The following is an 18,901-nucleotide window of genomic DNA, read 5'->3' as shown; positions in this document are numbered from 1 at the left end:
AGGATTTAATATATTTTGAGTGTGAATGGCACACAAAATATATTAAATCCATAAATTATATAATTAGTATAGTATCTTTATCATCTTTATCAGTAATTAAACTAGTTACATAATATTTGACGTAGTGGAATTAACTGCAATTAGTGAGCAGTTAGCTATTCATGCATTGATATAATTATGCACTAGGAATATAATAATATATATTTTTATATTGTATTGAATTAGGTTTATTAATATCGGGTATTAACACGATTAATTTTATATCAATTTTGATTTTGATCAAACCTCTCTCGATGTTTCAGCTAGGTTATCAGTGTTATATTAAATAACTAAATGCAAATCTTTGAAAATAAGTAAATTAAATTTATAATTTAAATAAAGAATACTGGAGACAATTAATAAATAGTTCGTATAACAGTACGTCTTTTTATAAATATCAAGTTATTTTACTTGGACACCTATTCATTTTTTTTTAATCTAGGAGAATTAAATTAAATGAGATAAAAGTTATTTCATATTGATAATACCTCCGACTCTGGGAGATCTGGGATAACAAGGAGTGCAAGCAGTGTGTTTTTTATTTTATTTAATCTTTATGATCGAATCAAAGTCACTTCAAAGTATCGTAATAGTAGTTTTGGATATAAAAGCTTTAAAGAATGAACTCTTTTATTGTGATCTCTGTTGAAGGCTTCAAGTGGCGTTCAAAATAAGTGCTCTATTAAAGAATTCCAATAAAAAATACACCTAATACAAAACGAGAAAACTTTTATCTTAAACAGTGAGAATTCGTGTTTCAAGTTAACAAACTTTATTTCATTTTCTCCGGTTACACAGCCGGTTAAAGTTGCTTAGCAGATTTTCCGAAACTTCCGCCAGTAACTTTTTATTAGTGAACGGTGGAAGAATTATTAACTGGCAATAAATTGAGAGCGAAAGCAGTGTTGGAGGTCCTTTGGCTTCAGCTAAATCATGTGACAAATGATTGTGTTGATAACGAACTATAACAATGCTATCACTAACTATACGTGTCGCGCTTTAGTCACTGAAAAAAATGACTTATAAGAACGTTGGTATGAAACCGTGTAACTCGATGTATTTGCACGGCATATTTGCAAGCAATTGTTTGTGTAGATTAATTGCAAACGTTTTGTTCTCATGTGAAAAGCCGCTTAACATAGAACAAAGAACTCGTCCTCCTCTCTTCTCTTCTGCTTGCTGTGTACAACAGGGTCCATAATTGCACTCCTGTAAACTTAAATACCTAATAACTACTTACTGGAAAATTATAGAATAAAAAGCATAAAAAAATAAAATGAGAATCAAATTTCAATTTTAAAGAATTAACAGAAGATCCACTACCGTTGGTTGAATCCATATTCAATTTTAGATACTGTAAGATGTAGCCTCTGATTTCTTTTCATTAAAAGTATACCTGTGATTTACTTGTAGAAAGTAAGTTCGACTATTACTTATTGATATTCCTGTATTTATTATTAACATTAGAAATAAGAAATATTAAAAGTCATTATCGGCATAAAAACCATACTATATTTTAAGTCGGTTTAACTTATACAAAGTGAAATTTGAACTTTCTTTTTCTTTCTTTTTACTTTCACATACTTTTAATACACAATTTTAAAAATAATCTTTAATATATTTTTGTACATAAGTCTTTACGCTACATATATAGAATTAAGATTCTAATATATGTTACTATGTAATATATGTAAATAAAAATAATAACGTACCTGTATAAATCGTTAATATTTTTATTTCGATCTAATCAAATTATCATTTCCTTTACTATGTTAATTTAAAAACCTTCGATAGAAATCTTATAAAGTCTTTGAAAAGCCATTCGATTCCCCTTATGACCTTGAAAGATATGATAATCATTGTTCGGTGGCCGTTGGCATTGGTAGTCGATTTGAGGAAACATTATCTCTTCAGTAGTATTTCAGGTACCGATCGATGAAGCCGTAATTTCTGAAAGTTTACGGCCAATAAAATTTGGCCGGGTCGTAATAAATGTAGGTATGTTTCAATTTAACAAGACTTATACGGAATTACGTTTAAACTCGTTGTTGGAATGTTTCCAAAATCTAGTATAATGTGATAACTTGATATCGTTAATGTTCATAAGATATAGTAAAATGCCTCTGTCTCACTTATTTCGAAACCCAAGCAGTTTGCAATCGGTGTTTCGGTTAAAGGGTGAGATATTAAAAATCTAATTCAAATTTAAAAATATTTTTAACCATGTAGGTCTATTACATACTCTTATGGTATGTCAAATCTACCGTCAATTCCGAATGATTTCGAGATGAAATAACTGAAAAGAAACTCAGCTCATATTCTTTTAAAAAAGTGTTGTTCATGTTAACAATAATACACAGTCAGACACATATGCCAGTAATATTATAGGGTACGGAGGCATAATATCTTAGTTCTCCGGAATTAGAGCATAATCCATGGGAACCACGGGAGTTATGTGAATAGAACAAATTTTATTGTGATGACGTGAAGTCAGTGGTGCTGTTCATGTATATAGATGATGGTTACCACTTACCATTAGTAATAGTACCACATCTTATGGTTGTAGTCCACTCATGCATAAACAGAATATTCAATTCTTGTCCCTGATGAGTATAGGTAGCTAACTTTTAAAAAAGCCGAGCACAGTCGATCTATACAGGTCGCAGCTGTAATACTGCGTATTACAGCTGTGCTGTAATATAATAAGTCTTAGCACCTTAAGTTAACTCAAAACTCATTTTCCTTTTCAATTACACAAGAGAAGAATTTGCTTAAAAAAAAAATATTATAGACAATGTTTTGTTTTGATTTACTTGTATCGTAAAAATGCAACTAGAGCATGGGTTTAAGCTTGTATATTCACTAAAGAATCTTATATAATGTATTCAACGTTTATGAGAACTGAGTTTGATAAAGAGAAACATTGGCCTTTTCAAGTGCGTCGTTCCTTTTGGTCGCCGACCACTTAGGGATAAAAATAACAACGTATTCACATGCAAAAGAGTTTAGGTTGCGTGCACACCTGGGCGGCAAAGTAAATCGGATTGGTTATTCGTCAAAATATAATCGTGAATTATATAATCGATAGTAATTATGTAGTTATCAGAAAAGTAAATTCCGTCACGATAGGTTTGTGAAAAATAAATATAAGAACGCGTAAGTTAATGGGGGTAATATTATTCTTGTACCTGCGTATTATTAAACCGAAAAGACTATGTATAGTAAGATTGTTTTCTAACGGAAGTGGTAATTGTTTTTAGATTTTAACCTGAAATGTATATTTTTTATTCTTTTTAAGATGTCTTCTACGTGTTTAAGAGTCGTAGTCTGTCCTAACAGTCAACACTAGTCTTTCAAGCTGTTTTCAAGCATTGTTCATTGTCTGATGATGCCTTGTTCAGAGGCGAAATATGTCTCGCAGTATGAATATAAATTCTATAACGGTCGAAATTTGATTGTAAAGTTTTCCTTAGAGGTTGTCAGTTTTCCGCACTGAATACATGCTAATGAGACATTTTAATTTTATATTTTATAAATTATTTATTCATATAAACTATACGTAAAAAATATTAACAAAATAACCCATTTAGAGACTATTTATATAGAGACATTCAGAGACAATCTAGGAAATTGCAACTCAATCATAGTTTACTATTACCTGTAAAGCAATTTTATTATATTATTTCAGTAGCGTAGTATGTCGTAAATATAAATTTATCTGGGTAATAAAATGTAACCATTCTTACAGTGATTACAATCTCTTTTTCACTTACGAACAGAAAAAACATATTTTCGCTGAAGAGTAGCACATCATCCTTCACATATCAGAGTATAGGTGCCGATTTAGTCGTAAAGTGTAAGACCATGTCAAACGTGATAGTCATGAAAGTCAATTACCTTCATCAAGAAACATCAGTTATTAATACAATAATAGATGTTAGTTTAAAGTTATTTAGCTAAGTTCATACTGTCTCGACACATCTTTGTCTATATTATAAAATGTTCAATCCGTTTAAAGTTAGTCCCAATAAAGAAATATAAGACTATGTATTTTACTACATGTACTATTTATTTTGCAAAGAATTACTTTGCAAAATAAATAGTACAGAATCAAGCAAAGGTCCGAAAATGGACCCTATTGTAAAGATCTATAAAATTTTGATCTATTTATATTATTTATATTAAGTCACGTGACCGTCCGTCGTGTTGTTAACTCTTTCTCTTGCTCATTGTTGTATGTTTTTTTACATAAGAGATGAGATTTTACATACATGACTCTGTTGAGATGAACAATAAAGAGTTCTTAATTTAATTTATACAAAGGTTTTGAAATTTATTTTTATTAAAATATTTATTCCATTTCATAAGTACTGCATTAGCTTAAATCTTGGTATATATACACTTTTGAAGTAACTCTACATAAACAGTATATATTTATACCTTTAAACTTCTTGATTAGAGCTTAGTGTGTTCATGTTTTTACAAATTACAATATCTGCCGCATATTTTTCTTCGAGCAACGAAAGAACTGTTGGGAAATGTTATTTTCTTTCAGCAAATATGGAGTGAATTGTCGATGGCAATAACATTCAAAACAATATTTTCTAGAGAAATTCCAACATATTTGTATACCCTAGTAGATGATCACTAATTTTATATGTGCTTCATGCACATATAAAATTAGTGATCATCTACTCTCAACAGACTTAAAAATATCTTCAGTTCTTTCTGAAAACACGAGTAATATATTTTCTGTAACTGATACTGATGGACGAAAACTGATGATTATCATTCATAATCCATTAAGTGGAAAATAAACTGTTGATTATATTTCATAAGATAGTTCACTACCATATTTTTTTCAGATAGTTTTCAGATTTTGTACGAAATTTTTAAAAAGATGACTTGGGGAATTAATGTTACTTTTTTACATTTTTGTAATAAATTGGGTGTACCATGGAATGCCGTTCTTATTGCAAAATCAATTTTTAGAGAGACAACTGTTCAATAATTGGCTTATCATGGTCCAAATATAGGCCATACTGTTTTAAACTTAAGGGTAAATCGAAACCTGTGTATCCTAAAACCTGGAGTTTGAAATGAAGGTACCTAAAAACTTGAAAACACCTCCGAAGAAATAAGGCTTTGTACTAAGTTTAATGATTTACTAATATTAAATTTCTCAGCCAGTGATAAAATTACATTCAGTAGTTCGAGTAGTATAACGCAAGTGCAAGCGTTTACTCGCCAGTCTCATGGGAATTTTTGAGATGGGATTTATCCCCTATCTTTGGCACGGTTAACGGTACAAATATTTATCGACACATAGTAGAATAGTCCATGGGGTATGTCTATCTATATCTCAGCGTAAATCTGACATCTATAGAGACGAGAATGCAGGGTTGTCAACCTTAATAAATTTCGCCTGGATCAGAAAAATTAAAAAATATAGTAGCTTTTTGTTTAATGGATGATAATGGAAAGGTTCCCCTGCCTGGAGGTAACGGTGATATCTCCAGGCAGGGTGCGATGCCTGCAAGAGCATAATCAGGTCAGGTCAGGTTAGTTAGCCCATCGTGGCAAATTCACCAGAAATTTATTACGAGGCTTCCCAGGGCAACCGCGTTCATTGTTACATGCTAACTGTTGACCCTATTGCTAACAGCGATAGGGTCAACAGTTCACATTACTATCTTCTTCCTCCCTTTATATAGCAACCTATTTTGACCCTACATCCTATTAAAGCATTATATTTTGATGAGAGGTAGCGAGGGGGTGAGTAGAATTAATACTTATTGTTACGCTGTGTAGATAGAAAAGTAAAAAGATTTAAAGAAATCTAAATTTAATAACACTTAACGCTTTATTATGAACTGCATTGAATAAAATATTATTTTATTTTCGGATGTTAACGAATCTGCTTAATAGTCTGGAAGACTGCTTTCATGATAATATGTAGAAAAAAAATCGTGGTTTAAAATTTCGTGCTATTTTGTACGAAGATGAACTACATATGAATGACTAGTACTAGTACGAGAATCCTCGTGAAGTTGGCATCCCTGGGCGATTGTGTGACTTGGAAATCAACCCCGTATTCGGATATCAACATACATACAATTCTGTATATTGGACTCTTTGATGCAAACGAGGATTAGATTAGATTAGACGACGGACGACAGCCTACATCCTATTTCCAATGCATTGCGTATCATTTCCTGTTATCAGCAACGTTTACCACTTTCCATCGGATGGGCTGTCGGTTTGTTTGCCTTTTCAGTTGTACCAGAAAAGTTGCTTATCAACAAGTGAACGTGACAAGAAAATTTCCCGACTATTCTTATTTAAATATATTTTAAATTGCATACTAATACTATAATTGCAATAGTGTGACCGTCTATTTCTTATTATTTAACGAATAAATGGCTAGATAGGTCTTAATGAAATTTTACGTAATATTAGACTCTATTACAAAGATGGATTTGGCTGTTTTTATCTCACAAAATAATCGGGAAGAAGATGAAAATTTGTGCAGGTTCTCTGCACTAATTTTCATCGTGCAGTCTACCATTACGTTAGATTTTATTAAGATCCATCCAGGCGTTTAGTTGCGAAATATTAAGAGACAGACAGACAGGTCGAGGAAAACTTTTAAGTTTCCTCAACTTCCACTGCATATATTACTTTTTATAGTTCATGTCCATTAACTGTCTGAACAATAACAGAAAGGACTTCTATAAAAAAGAAAACGTTATCAATACGCAGACACCAAAGATTTAAAAACATCATAGAATGTGTATATATTGATTTTTGGGAAACAATTTTGATTTATTCAATTAATATTATAAAATTCTATGAAAGTTTTATAAAATACTTTATTTCTAAGCTACGTAAATTGACCTCATTTTTCTATAATTCAATATTTGCATATTTCCACGAATACCTAATATCTTGACAAATATTTGAGCAAATACCACTGCGTGTGGATTCGGTATCCTAAATATTCTGAACACGTACGATGACTTATTCGTAGTGATGCACCTACATCAATCACGGATTTCAATGGATATTCTGAATTACTAGCTGGCTCACGCTACTTCGTCTGCGTCACTTTTCATTCATGCTCCGCTTCTATTAGTCGTAGTTTGATTTGATTTCTTCAATAAAGTTGAGCTGTCCGATTCTAAACGATTATTTTTAATTTGAACTATTTCTTAAAATTAGCGTTCTAAGCTTAACAATGAAAAAAATCAGCTTTATAACATTAGCCTTACAGAGACTTGGCCTTTTTCTATCTTATTACCACGATAGAATTGAATATGGAATATTTGATTTTATATATATTTATTTTTCTATTATATAATGGATATAACAGAAATACACTTGACTAGTTCAAACAAATATTTCTTCTGCAAATAAGTTCATTACAATTATAAGTATCGAGAAAACATTAAAATCGTTTACTATTTTCACACAGGTACTTTATCAAAATTATGTGGCTAACAAACTAATTTTTGACAAATAAATAAATAATTTCAAAAATAAAAGTCTATTTTTCTGTTTTGTTTAGTTAACATGTGCAAATAAAATCGTTTCAAGTTGATTTCCTGAACGAATAAATAAAATACAGACTCATATTATGTTTATTTAAATAAACCGTATGCACGAAAAATACGATTGAATTGAGAATTATGGGATATGTTCCCAATTCAATCGTATTTTGAATTCGGTTTCAATCAACGGATTTTTTATTATCCATGGATATGTTCTATAAGAGTACTTGCATATCACTAGTAACGTGCTTCGTCAGAAATTGCTTAGGCCCTTCAATTCTTGAGAGGAATCGTATGTGAAAATTTGCCTTTCAGATATGAATTCATATCTTATGTGTGTGTAATGATGTGTTCCATGCCGTGATCAAAATTAGTAGAAATATCGCCAGTTACTAAAGTATTACAAATTATTTTATATATTGTAATATAGTTGGAGACATATGTAAAAGAAAGATACAATAAATACATAAATCTGGAAGCTTTTTAAAGTCTCTTTACAATCTTCTATAAGATCTTGGCCTAGACACTAGAACATGTAAGTATCTTAAGCTCCACTAACAGGCTTCTACCAGATTGCTGAGAGAGGAGGCTGAGCTGAGCGAGAAACACGAGCGGTGTATATGAGTGTTGATCTATTTTGGCAAAGGGCTTGAACCTACACCCAGGTCACAAATCCCGGGAACTGATCGGAGTTTCCCTCTCTGCTACAGTATGGACCCGGCATCCGCACGGTGAATTCTTTGAATGCTAAGGAGTTCGTCTCATGTCTCTACAATAAATACGAATCAATACAACCAGTAGTGGAGCGGTTGAACAACTTTAAAAAATAGGGGTTTATGGTAGAAGAGTGAAATTTAGAGATTTTTTTTTTAATAAAAAAAAGTTTTGACAAAGATAATAAAAAAATATATTTTCGGGTGGGTCATCCTTATCTGAGGGTATGAAAAGTAAATGTCGACTGATGTCAGACTTACCTAATACGTACACAAAATTTCATAAAAATTGGCAAAATCGTTTCAGAGGAGTATGGTAACTAACATTGTGATAAGAGAATATTAGATTATATAAAAATATTTTTTTTTATCAGTTTAACAAAAACATGTCAAACAAAATCATTTATAAAATTATTTGAAATCTAAGTATATATCATTTGAGTAGTATACATATATCAGAGATTTGACGTTATGAATTACTTCTGTTTCTATTATAGTAAATTGAATTTAATTAATATTAATTTTCAACTGTGTTAAGGTAATGATCAAATATATCTAATATATAGTACAAATGTATATCTACATTATTGAATTAATTAGTACGATTAATAGTCAAGATAAAGATTCTGATGAAAAATTATACATTTACGTCATGATCAAAGATAATTACAGAATGAAGATGATCAACTAATCATAAAAATAAACAATTAATTTAATGTCAGTGAATTAACGTTCTGAATTAGTTTCGTTTCTATTATAGTAAATTGAATCGAAATTATAAATCAATATTAATTTGCAACTGTGTTAAGGTACTGAACAAGTAGAAATGTATATCTACATTATTGAATTCATTAATATGATTAATAGTCAAGATTTCTGATGAAAAAATATACATTTACGTCTTGATCAAAGATTAATACTGAATGAAGATGATCAACTAATCAACGAAGTTAAGTATAGATTGGCCTGTGACATTTTTAAAGCAGCTCAAAAGAACTTGACCTAACGATTAATGGCAGTAATTACTTTAAAAGCACTTTATAGCCATCGGATTCAAGTTTGACAACTTCTGAAGCTGTGAGGAGCTTTTGATATTTTACTTAGATTATTAGATTTTTACTTATCATGGACGAATACAAGTGAATGTGAAAAGTCACAATATACGCGGTTGTTCGTTTTAATTTTTATTACTTCAAGTTCATTAATTTTGTTCATAATCATAATAGTAATTTATTTGAAAAAAAAATGACGGTTACATCAAGTACTAAATCTGCTTATATCATAGTACCGATACAGATATATACAGAGTATAAATCATCTGTCCGTCCCGAATTTATACTGATATAGGTGCTAATGAAGAAAAGTTGCCCAAACAACTGAACGTCAACCAGTAATATTTTCCTATATAACGCTATAGGGAGTCACCCACGAAAATTAAAACAATGATATCAGCTCTTCTCAGCTAGAAAGTTCTCCGAACTGACTGTAAATTTGTCATATCATTAGAGTCTATAATAGAATGAATAAAGATATCCAAAATATCTTTATTCATGTAGATTAGGTAGGTTAAGTTTTGATTTTTGATCTATAACTACTAATAGCCAGCAAGGTATATGGCACAACTATGTAGACAGAGATCCAATTTTGACTGCCATATTTTATAACATTGGACGTATTCAGAGTTTCATTATGTACATGAATAATGTACAGTAATTTGCGTTACATCCTTTGTCCCGTCTTAAACTAATTACTGTGAAGGTGTCCTTATTGCTCGTAGCTTGAGTACACATCAATATATTATATTGAAACATGTCACTCATGTGGCTATTCATTTGTCTCATACAAGTTCTTAGTAGATAATTCATGAATAGCGTTCTAGTTGATATTATATTTCAAATACTTCTGCACTTGAATTACTCGAATGATCTTCTCTTAATAACTATCTTTTTTTTTAAGTAACTGGAAGAGCAAACCTGCTGGTATGCTCTTCCAGTTAGTTAAGCCCACTTGATCGTAAACATTAAATATAACTAGAAACATAAACAACACCATGGACATGTTTTATATAGATATATAAAAATTATAATAATGCTTTATTTGTGCAACCATAAGATTACAACATTAAAAAGGAGCAGTAATAATAATACTTGAAGTTAGTTAGCTAGGTAATATACATTGTAGTAATAAATATAACACAAATGCGATTAATTTATAATTCTAGATGGTAGTGATAGTTGGTAGTTTCAATCAGTAGTCCAGTACTCATACGACAAACTCTGTTATTTGTCATACTTCTCCGAAATGGCTTAACCATATATAGTATACATATAAAATTTAAACAAAATCTGGTTAAATTTTATATGTATACTCCATAAGTCACTTTTCACTTGAGGGTGAAAAATATATAATAACTAACTATCTATTTTTTACCAGTAGTATAAGTGAAATGGCACACACATATTTTTTTTTTTGGAAAAATAAAAAAAACATATGATTCTAAATTGTCACCCTTCTACCACCAACCCTTGTTCTTTTATAGCATTATTAATTTATATGCCAAAACATCATTTAACGGCTCAGATAGTTGACATTTAGAAAAGAATATACCTATAAGATATATCAATGTAGGTGTTGAAATAAGATTTCGATTTGCGAGTTGAGATTCTTGCCGACGTTAAAATAAAAGTTACTTTCAGAAAGCTTATTTATTCGTGACAAATTGAATAAATTGATGTATCACATAAAATGTTGCCGTCAGTTTTAGGTAAATACTCCTTAGAGTTTAAATAAATATATTGTTATATGGCTTATTTACGTACTATATAAGATTATGGTATTGCTTCTGCATCTACTATTAACAAAACAATTAAAAAATAAAATATGTAATAAGTAATAAGTAAGTAAACAAGTAAGCATAATACATATGTAATAAGAACCATTGTCCTTTGTTAATAGTAGATGCACAAGCAATACCATAATTATGTAACATAACAGAATATATTATATTCTGTTATGTTACATAGAATGTTCATATACTGTGAAAAGAAAGGCTTTAACATGATTTTTAAAAAATACTCTCATTGTGCGAAGAATATTGTCTAAATAATGATTTAAATAATTGTTTAAGGTGCAAACAATTTTGAAACATTTGAAGATTTCCAAAAATATCGGAAATATTGCCATTGATATCTCGTAAACCTCTCAAAAATTTTGAAGGTTTTAAATAAATTAAAGTATATTTTACCGAATATTATTCCAAAAACATGCAGTTCATAATTAATAAAGTATACACATAATCGTTATTACATTAAAAAGGATCTGTGGATTTATTTTTTAATTAAAAATTATGTGTTTCGCAATCCTGAAATAACCTAATTGTAAAGCAATAAATGTTCACACCGAGTGCCCACCACCCTCGGATCTGTCGCGCTCGAGTAACCTCCCCTTAATAATATCTTGTAATAAAAATGGATACGTCGCAATCTCTTATTAAGTTTAGTAGTTATTAGATATAATTATTTGTAATCTGATTAATATTACTAATGCGTATGTTTGTGAGTATGGATGGATGTTTGTTACTCTTTCACGCAGAAACTACTAAACAGATTTTGTTGAAATTTTACAGTGATATAGCTTGTATATCAGAATAACACAAGGCTAAATTTCATGGGGGTGAAACCGCGGGCGTAGCTAGTACTAATTTATATCGATTAATAGCTAATCGCCCCGGCTACGCACGGATGTACATGTATTATAAAAACCTTCCTAATAAAACCTTCCTCTTGAATCACTCTATCTATTAAAAAAACTGCTTCAAAATCCGTTGCGTAGTTTTAAAGATTTCAGCATACATAGGAACGGATAGATAGCGACAACGACTTTGTTTTATACTATATAATGATGTAATCAAATTGTCAAACCATCCAACAGATCATCTATGGTAAACAGTCAATCGCATATAACAGTACTACAGAGATCACGTATTATGTGACACCCGCGATCCAGGAGTTGCCATTCCAGAGGACCAAGATGTTATGCCTCTAATCTGGGAAACTCCCTGTCTAATCTGTACCCTACAACCGAAACATAGCTTACAAAGCAAGCTGCTGATATAGTGCTGAATAGGTGTTTCAGTTGAGTGTATAGTTCTACATAGTCTCCTTGTAAGTCAACACACTTCTCTCAGAAATTGATAGTTAGTAACGAGTGGAAATGTAAATCTTCACGCAGTTTCCCATAGAAACTACAGTTATTAATTCACAACATAGGTCGGGCATGACTTGAAGTTCATCCTATTATAGTCAAACATTTTTGCAGTTTCAGTTTGTGCAAGAGGGTGCACTATTTTATTATCACATAAGTAAAAAAACACTTCAGATTGTAGTCGTGAGAATGACTAATATTGCTACATAAAAATATTTTGGCAAATCAACTATAAAGTCCCAATTACAAAGTCGGTTTACCAAATATATATATTTTAGTTGCTGCAGTTCAGTATCACGCGTGCAATATGGACTGCCGCAATCCAACACCGCACCTGTTACACGAAAGCTGTAACTGAAATACAGTATGTAAATAAAAGTGCGTGTGCTGTAGTAATTAAGTTAATAAACCCGGGCCAAACTTCTAGAAACACTTTACTTTATTTTGAGAAGGGCCGTCGTGGTGACTCCCTCTATACCTGTGGAGGTAAGCAGTTACTGTGAGACCTTTACTCACTAAAAACTTCAGGATTTCTCTCACCAGGTGTCTATTATAGTAGTCGCGGAGGCGAGTCAACATTGGTCGGCAACTCCGACGGATGTTGGGTCCTCTAGGAAAACAAATTTACAGAGTTTAAAAATATTTAAAGAGTTTGATCGATTTTGTTGTTAATTCATTAAAATGCATTTTTTTTCTTTATTAATGAACATTATTTTATTAATACGTAGGTCTCCGCCGAGGTGGATCGAGGAACTGGTCAAAAGCGCTGGAAAGTATTGTTTGCGAGCAACGCAGGACTGATCGGGGTGGAGATTTTTGGGGAAGGCCTTTGTTCAGCAGTGGACGTCTTCCGGACTGAAATGATGATGATGAATATACATTTTGTCATTATATTTTATGAATATTGTTATTGTGTCGTATTGAATAAATTTCATTTCATTTAATTTGTTTATAGGGTACAGGGAGGTATACCCTTAACACTGTAGGATTCATTTACCTACAACAAAATTATAACAGATTAAAAAGTACAACTTTTGTATTTTGTTACAGAAATGTAACCCTGGCACATAATGGCGTCGCTACACATCGCGTGGCGGTACAGTCGGCTGCAAATATTCCTGTTGAAAGTAGACACCAAGACCTGAACATGACGAACCGAGCCAGTGAACTGGATTAAAATGGAGTTCGCCTCTATTTTCCCTACCAATGTGAGTACTGTTTTTTTATTTTAAATATTAATTCAGACTTTCATAAAAGGCTTTTCTTCAGAGCAATACCATATACCCGTAACGCTCTTCAGTTCTCACTAATATTTACTTTGAATGTCATTTTTCATATAACAATGGTGGCAAAATAAGCATACGGCCCATTTGATGGCAAACGGTTACCTGGTAGCTATGGACGCTAGAAAAACCAGGGGTGTCACGTGTGCGTTGCCGACTTCTTCTGAAATCATTTATACAAATCGGTTTTATTACAAATATATTTTGGTTCATGGACTTTTATACACAGCTATTATTTACCTACTTATTTCATGAGATGATGAATGTGTCTAAACATGTTTGACTGCCTCGGTGGTCTAGCGGTCTAGCACAATGCCTTACTTCTGATTTTCGATTCCTTTATTAGGTTCGATTTCTCGCACGGCACAAACATTCATGAATGTGATTATTTGTATCGGTCGGGGTATTTTCTATGTATAACATATGTATTTACGAAAAAAAATCTATGTATTTGTATCAGTTGTCTGGTACCCGTAACACAAGCTCTAGCTGGGTCTAGATGGCGCTGTGCGAATTGTCCTGGGATTATTATTATTATGTTTGAAGCGTGCTCATTGATAATTGTTGCTGACTGTACCTACAACCTAGTCTGGCCTTGCACGGTGGGTGGTGGCCTCAACGCATCTAAAACTTTTCGCCGACGGGGGCTGGTCGGTACGCATCGCCACTGAGGGCGATTAAAAATAAACACGATAAAAATGACTATCTCTGCGCATTGTATCTTGGCGCAGACCTATGTTGACAAATTTTATGTTTATCTGGATTAAATGAATTGAATGAATGACTGAATTCGTTATTGTCACATTTTTTTTATAATTGAATATACTGAATATTCATAATCCATATTGCATATTCTGCATTATACTTATTTATATAGACCCATAAAAGTATTTTCTATTTTACATGGCGTTTTTTTAGAATTTTTTTGTCACGCATAAGCATATTGTGAAATAACCTTCCAGCATTGGTATTTACGAACCGATACGATATTGAAACTTTCAAGAAAAGAGATTATTTTTCTTATAAGTATGTTGCATTTATTGGATTTCCCCGATATTACGAGGTGCTAATGGGCGGTGGTAGTCACTTACCATCAGGTGAACCGCAAGTTCGTTTGTCCCCTATGCTACAAAAAAATATGAATACATTATAAAAGTAATGTAAAGTTTATGAGTTCTTCACTGTATTCGACAAGACATGATGTATCATAGCATATTTTTACTTGTCTAATAATAACAATAAATAACCCAGGACAAATAACAATATTTGTATTATGGGTACTAAACAACTGATATAATACTTAGATTTTCTTGTAAATACATATAGAAAACACACAGACCGATACTAACAATAAAACTCATGAATACAAATATTTGCACCATGCGAGGAATTAAACCTGCGATCATTGGAAGTAAAGCGGTGTGCTAAACCGCTAGACCCCCGAGGCCAAATTCGCAAAGTAATTCGAATCGAAACAAACAAGAATAAACTTTCAGCACAAAACCGTTTAGGTGGATTCACGTTTCAATAATAACTTATATACCAGCACCATGTTATAATGCGTGAAGTATAAGTGCAGGTATTTTTCACTTTAATAACCTCCGTGACGTTATAATTTTCTACAGTTAATGTAAAAAAATAATCTTTCTGATTCTCTGATAGATTTTATTAAATACTAGTTGATGCCCGCGACTTCGTCAGCGTCATATTTGTTACTCCTGTGCTTAACGTTTTTAATAATTATTATTACAACATTAATATATCGTTTACTACTCGACTTTTGGGAAATATAGAAATAGAAATAGAAATAATCTTTATTCAAATGAACTCATTACAAGCACTTTTGAATAGTAATATTTTGATTCTATGTACATTCGGAATGCAGATTCATCACAAGAAGAATAAGCAAGAAGTGTTGCTCTTTCTGGGAAAGTCAGAATGTAGTGTTTAAATTTTCACAGGTCTGTAAAATTGATCTCGCCATCAGTATCAAAAATGTCAGTGTTTGTTAATAGATTCTGAAATATTGAACTGTGACAGATGGACGGATAAAGTCGTATTTTAAGGGGTCCACTTTTACAGAACTCTTTAAATTTTCAATAATATTCAGTATATACGAAGAATTTGATTAAACATTAATAGTTTATAGTAATAATAATAATCTCAAGACAATTCACACAGCGCTTATCCAGACCCAAGTTAAGCAAACTAAAGCTTGTGTTAAGGGTACTAGTACTATATGTATATATATAAAAACATACATATTAAACAAAAAAAAGGGGGTGTTTTCTGTGACAGATACAAACAATCATACTCATGAATACAAATGTTTGTGCCGTGCGAGGAATTGAACCCGCGACCATCGGAAATAAAGCGGTGTGCTAAACCGCTAGACCACCGAGGCCGTCAAATGTATGTATATAAGTACAAATATTAATTTACATACCATGTCTAAGGAATTTCATTAAAAATTACTAACTTCTAAGCACAAATGTATTTTTAATATTAGGACCTTTAAATTAGCTCTCATTCCTCAAACGAGGACATTCACTTTGAATTATTTTAAAGTTTCCTTGGTAGAGACACCTGTGGCCTCCACTCAGATTTAGGTAAGCATCTCATTACAGTAATCCTTATTTATCTTGTACCAGTTCTATCTATTATCTTTGTAGAGTAACATTTTGTAGGTTGCAGTCATACAATTTATGTAGTACAGACTACATATGAGATGTAGAAGCTAAAATTTGTAAAATAACAAATTGTAAACATTAGGCACGAGCTATATGGATTTTGTAAAAAATCAGTCTTACCTATATCAAACACCTTGCTTTGTAAGATGTGTATATCTAACTTATATCACCATAGGTTGCTTTGTAAGATGTGTTTCTGTTGAAGGGAAATTATAGCATAAAGCAGTAAAATGATAGATTTTTTAATTCATCCTTAATGAATGAATACGTATGACTTATATCACGGAAGTTCTATGATAACATGATGACATAGTGTCGTTCTTGTATGTAGATGATTAATAATCATCATTAGGTTTACCATTACCATTACATAAAAAATGAGTAAGTATTAATTTCTACTATAACTAAGTACGTACGTAATATTCATATTAATTATGTTGGTGCACATAGTATGACATAGTAGGTTTTACCTGCGGCTTTATTTGCTCTAATTAAACATCTTATCAGATTTAGTCATCTATATTAAATACTATGTGTATATCAAGTTTCACAGTGACGGGTCGAGCAATTGCGTGAATAGTTAAAAAATTCATATTTAGAATTTGTAAGGTTGTATCGCTTATTGTAGTGTATATTTCTTATATGTTCTACCTTGAAATATTTAATTACAATTCGATGAACTGATTGGTGCGGTAGTATGTTTGCGTGTTAAGTCTCAGCGCGTTTCCTTCATCAGTTGATTTTCCATGATTTGCTACTAATTTCTGACCTCGCTAAGTTTGATTAATACGGACAAACGGTGAATAAAACTATAATAAAAGTTTATATTTGTTAAAAGTATTCAATCTATTTATAGAAATTAAATAGAGCGTGTTTCTTTATTAATTACAAAAACTAATATAATTCCAAAATGTAAAATTTTCCTTTGTTCATAATCAAATCTACTGCAATAATATTCCATTAGGGCGTCCTCATCTTTTTCACGTTTGTTTTTAATTTCCTTAAGTAATCATTTAGGAATAGAGATTTTTTATGCTAATTATAGATATTACCATTATTATATTAACTGTAAATGGTACTTAGTCCTTCACTACTCGACCATCAAGACCTAAGTGTCCTCTCGAATGTATTCTCTCTCCGGTAGTCGCTCTTGCCCCACCACCAATATGACATGGGATGCCATAGACTAGCCACAGGCACAGGTATTCGTTCTAGAACAGTAGTCTGGAGAATATGGCGCTGCTATCTACACGGCGTAACTTAGTGGCGCCGTCTATCAACTTTCTTCCGATATTGGCAACAACCCACATTTTATTCCATTATTAAGGCAGTATTTATAGCAAATGACATGACATAGCATGACATCATTTAGTTATAATTATGTATTGTTAGAAACTTCTTCACGACTCGTCCGTCTGATACCGTCCTCGTCTGGTTCTGTATCGTCTTTTAACCGCCATCTTTTGCTCCCGAAACACCGGAACTGATAACAGAACTAATATTCTTACTAGTGCAATAACATAATTATTGTTCTTATTTAGAACGGAAATAACAACATAGATTTAGTCAACAGTTAATTCAGTTTTTAACAGTTTTTAGACATTTATATTCTCAAAAAATCAACTCTATTCGGTATAATCAACGCTTTGTAATTGGACTATTTTTTTAATATTATTTATGTATTTTCATATTTTTTGTATTTTTAATTGTTTTTTAAATATATTTATCAAAATCTTAATTATTGAATTTCAAAATATAAAAATATGTATATTTAACAATTTAAAATGCAATAAGTAAGAAAATTTACTTATATTTACCTATTTACTTTTTAAATAGTGTCTTTAATTTTTTTCTCTTGTTCATAATTTTTCTTCCAACGCGATTGTGTATATTTCCATTAACTGAACATTGCTGTTGAAACTTTACAAACGAAGTTCCGAGATGAAGTCTAAGTAAGTCGTAAACAAGACTTGTTTCCATCGATTTTCGATAAACATATTCAATGAATTTCACGCATGAATTATGTTGTAATGCGTATAATAATCAATAACTGCTATAACGTTTAACCATTATTTTATGTTTAACTGTATTTCTGTATTTACTTATATGTTATATTATACGATCATATGTATGCTATAATATATATACATATATACTAGCTGACCCGGCAGACGTTGTTTTACCACATAAATTAATATCGCTATTAAATAATAGGGGTCGATGTTAGAAGGGTGAAAATTTAGGGTAGTATGCATTTTTACCACATTATAAAAAAATAAAGTACAAACATTTTGTCCAAAACAAATATTAGGGGTGGAACACTCTTATCACTTAGGTGTATAAGAAATTGATAGTAGCCGATTCTCAAACCTACTGAATAAAATCTCATAAAAATCGATCAAGCCGTTTCGGAGGAGTATGTA

The 18,901-nt window shown here is 31.4% G+C and overlaps 1 protein-coding gene across 1 annotated transcript in view; it reads left to right on the top strand.

The window, feature by feature from the left end:
* Positions 1 to 13,620: 13,620 nt before the first annotated feature.
* The window catches only part of LOC131845461 (dopamine receptor 1-like), a 38,216-nt gene continuing 32,935 nt past the window's right edge, over positions 13,621 to 18,901 (top strand). Inside the window, exon 1 of the mRNA XM_059194524.1 lies at positions 13,621 to 13,713. Coding sequence (XP_059050507.1) covers positions 13,684 to 13,713 — 30 coding nt within the window. The 5' untranslated portion in view covers positions 13,621 to 13,683. The remainder of the gene's footprint in view (positions 13,714 to 18,901) is intronic.

Source organism: Achroia grisella, unplaced genomic scaffold (assembly GCF_030625045.1).
Source record: "Achroia grisella isolate CSIRO2021 unplaced genomic scaffold, CSIRO_AGI_Agris_v1 utg474, whole genome shotgun sequence".
NCBI lineage: Eukaryota > Metazoa > Arthropoda > Insecta > Lepidoptera > Pyralidae > Achroia > Achroia grisella.
This window is presented reverse-complemented; position numbering and strand designations above follow the sequence as displayed.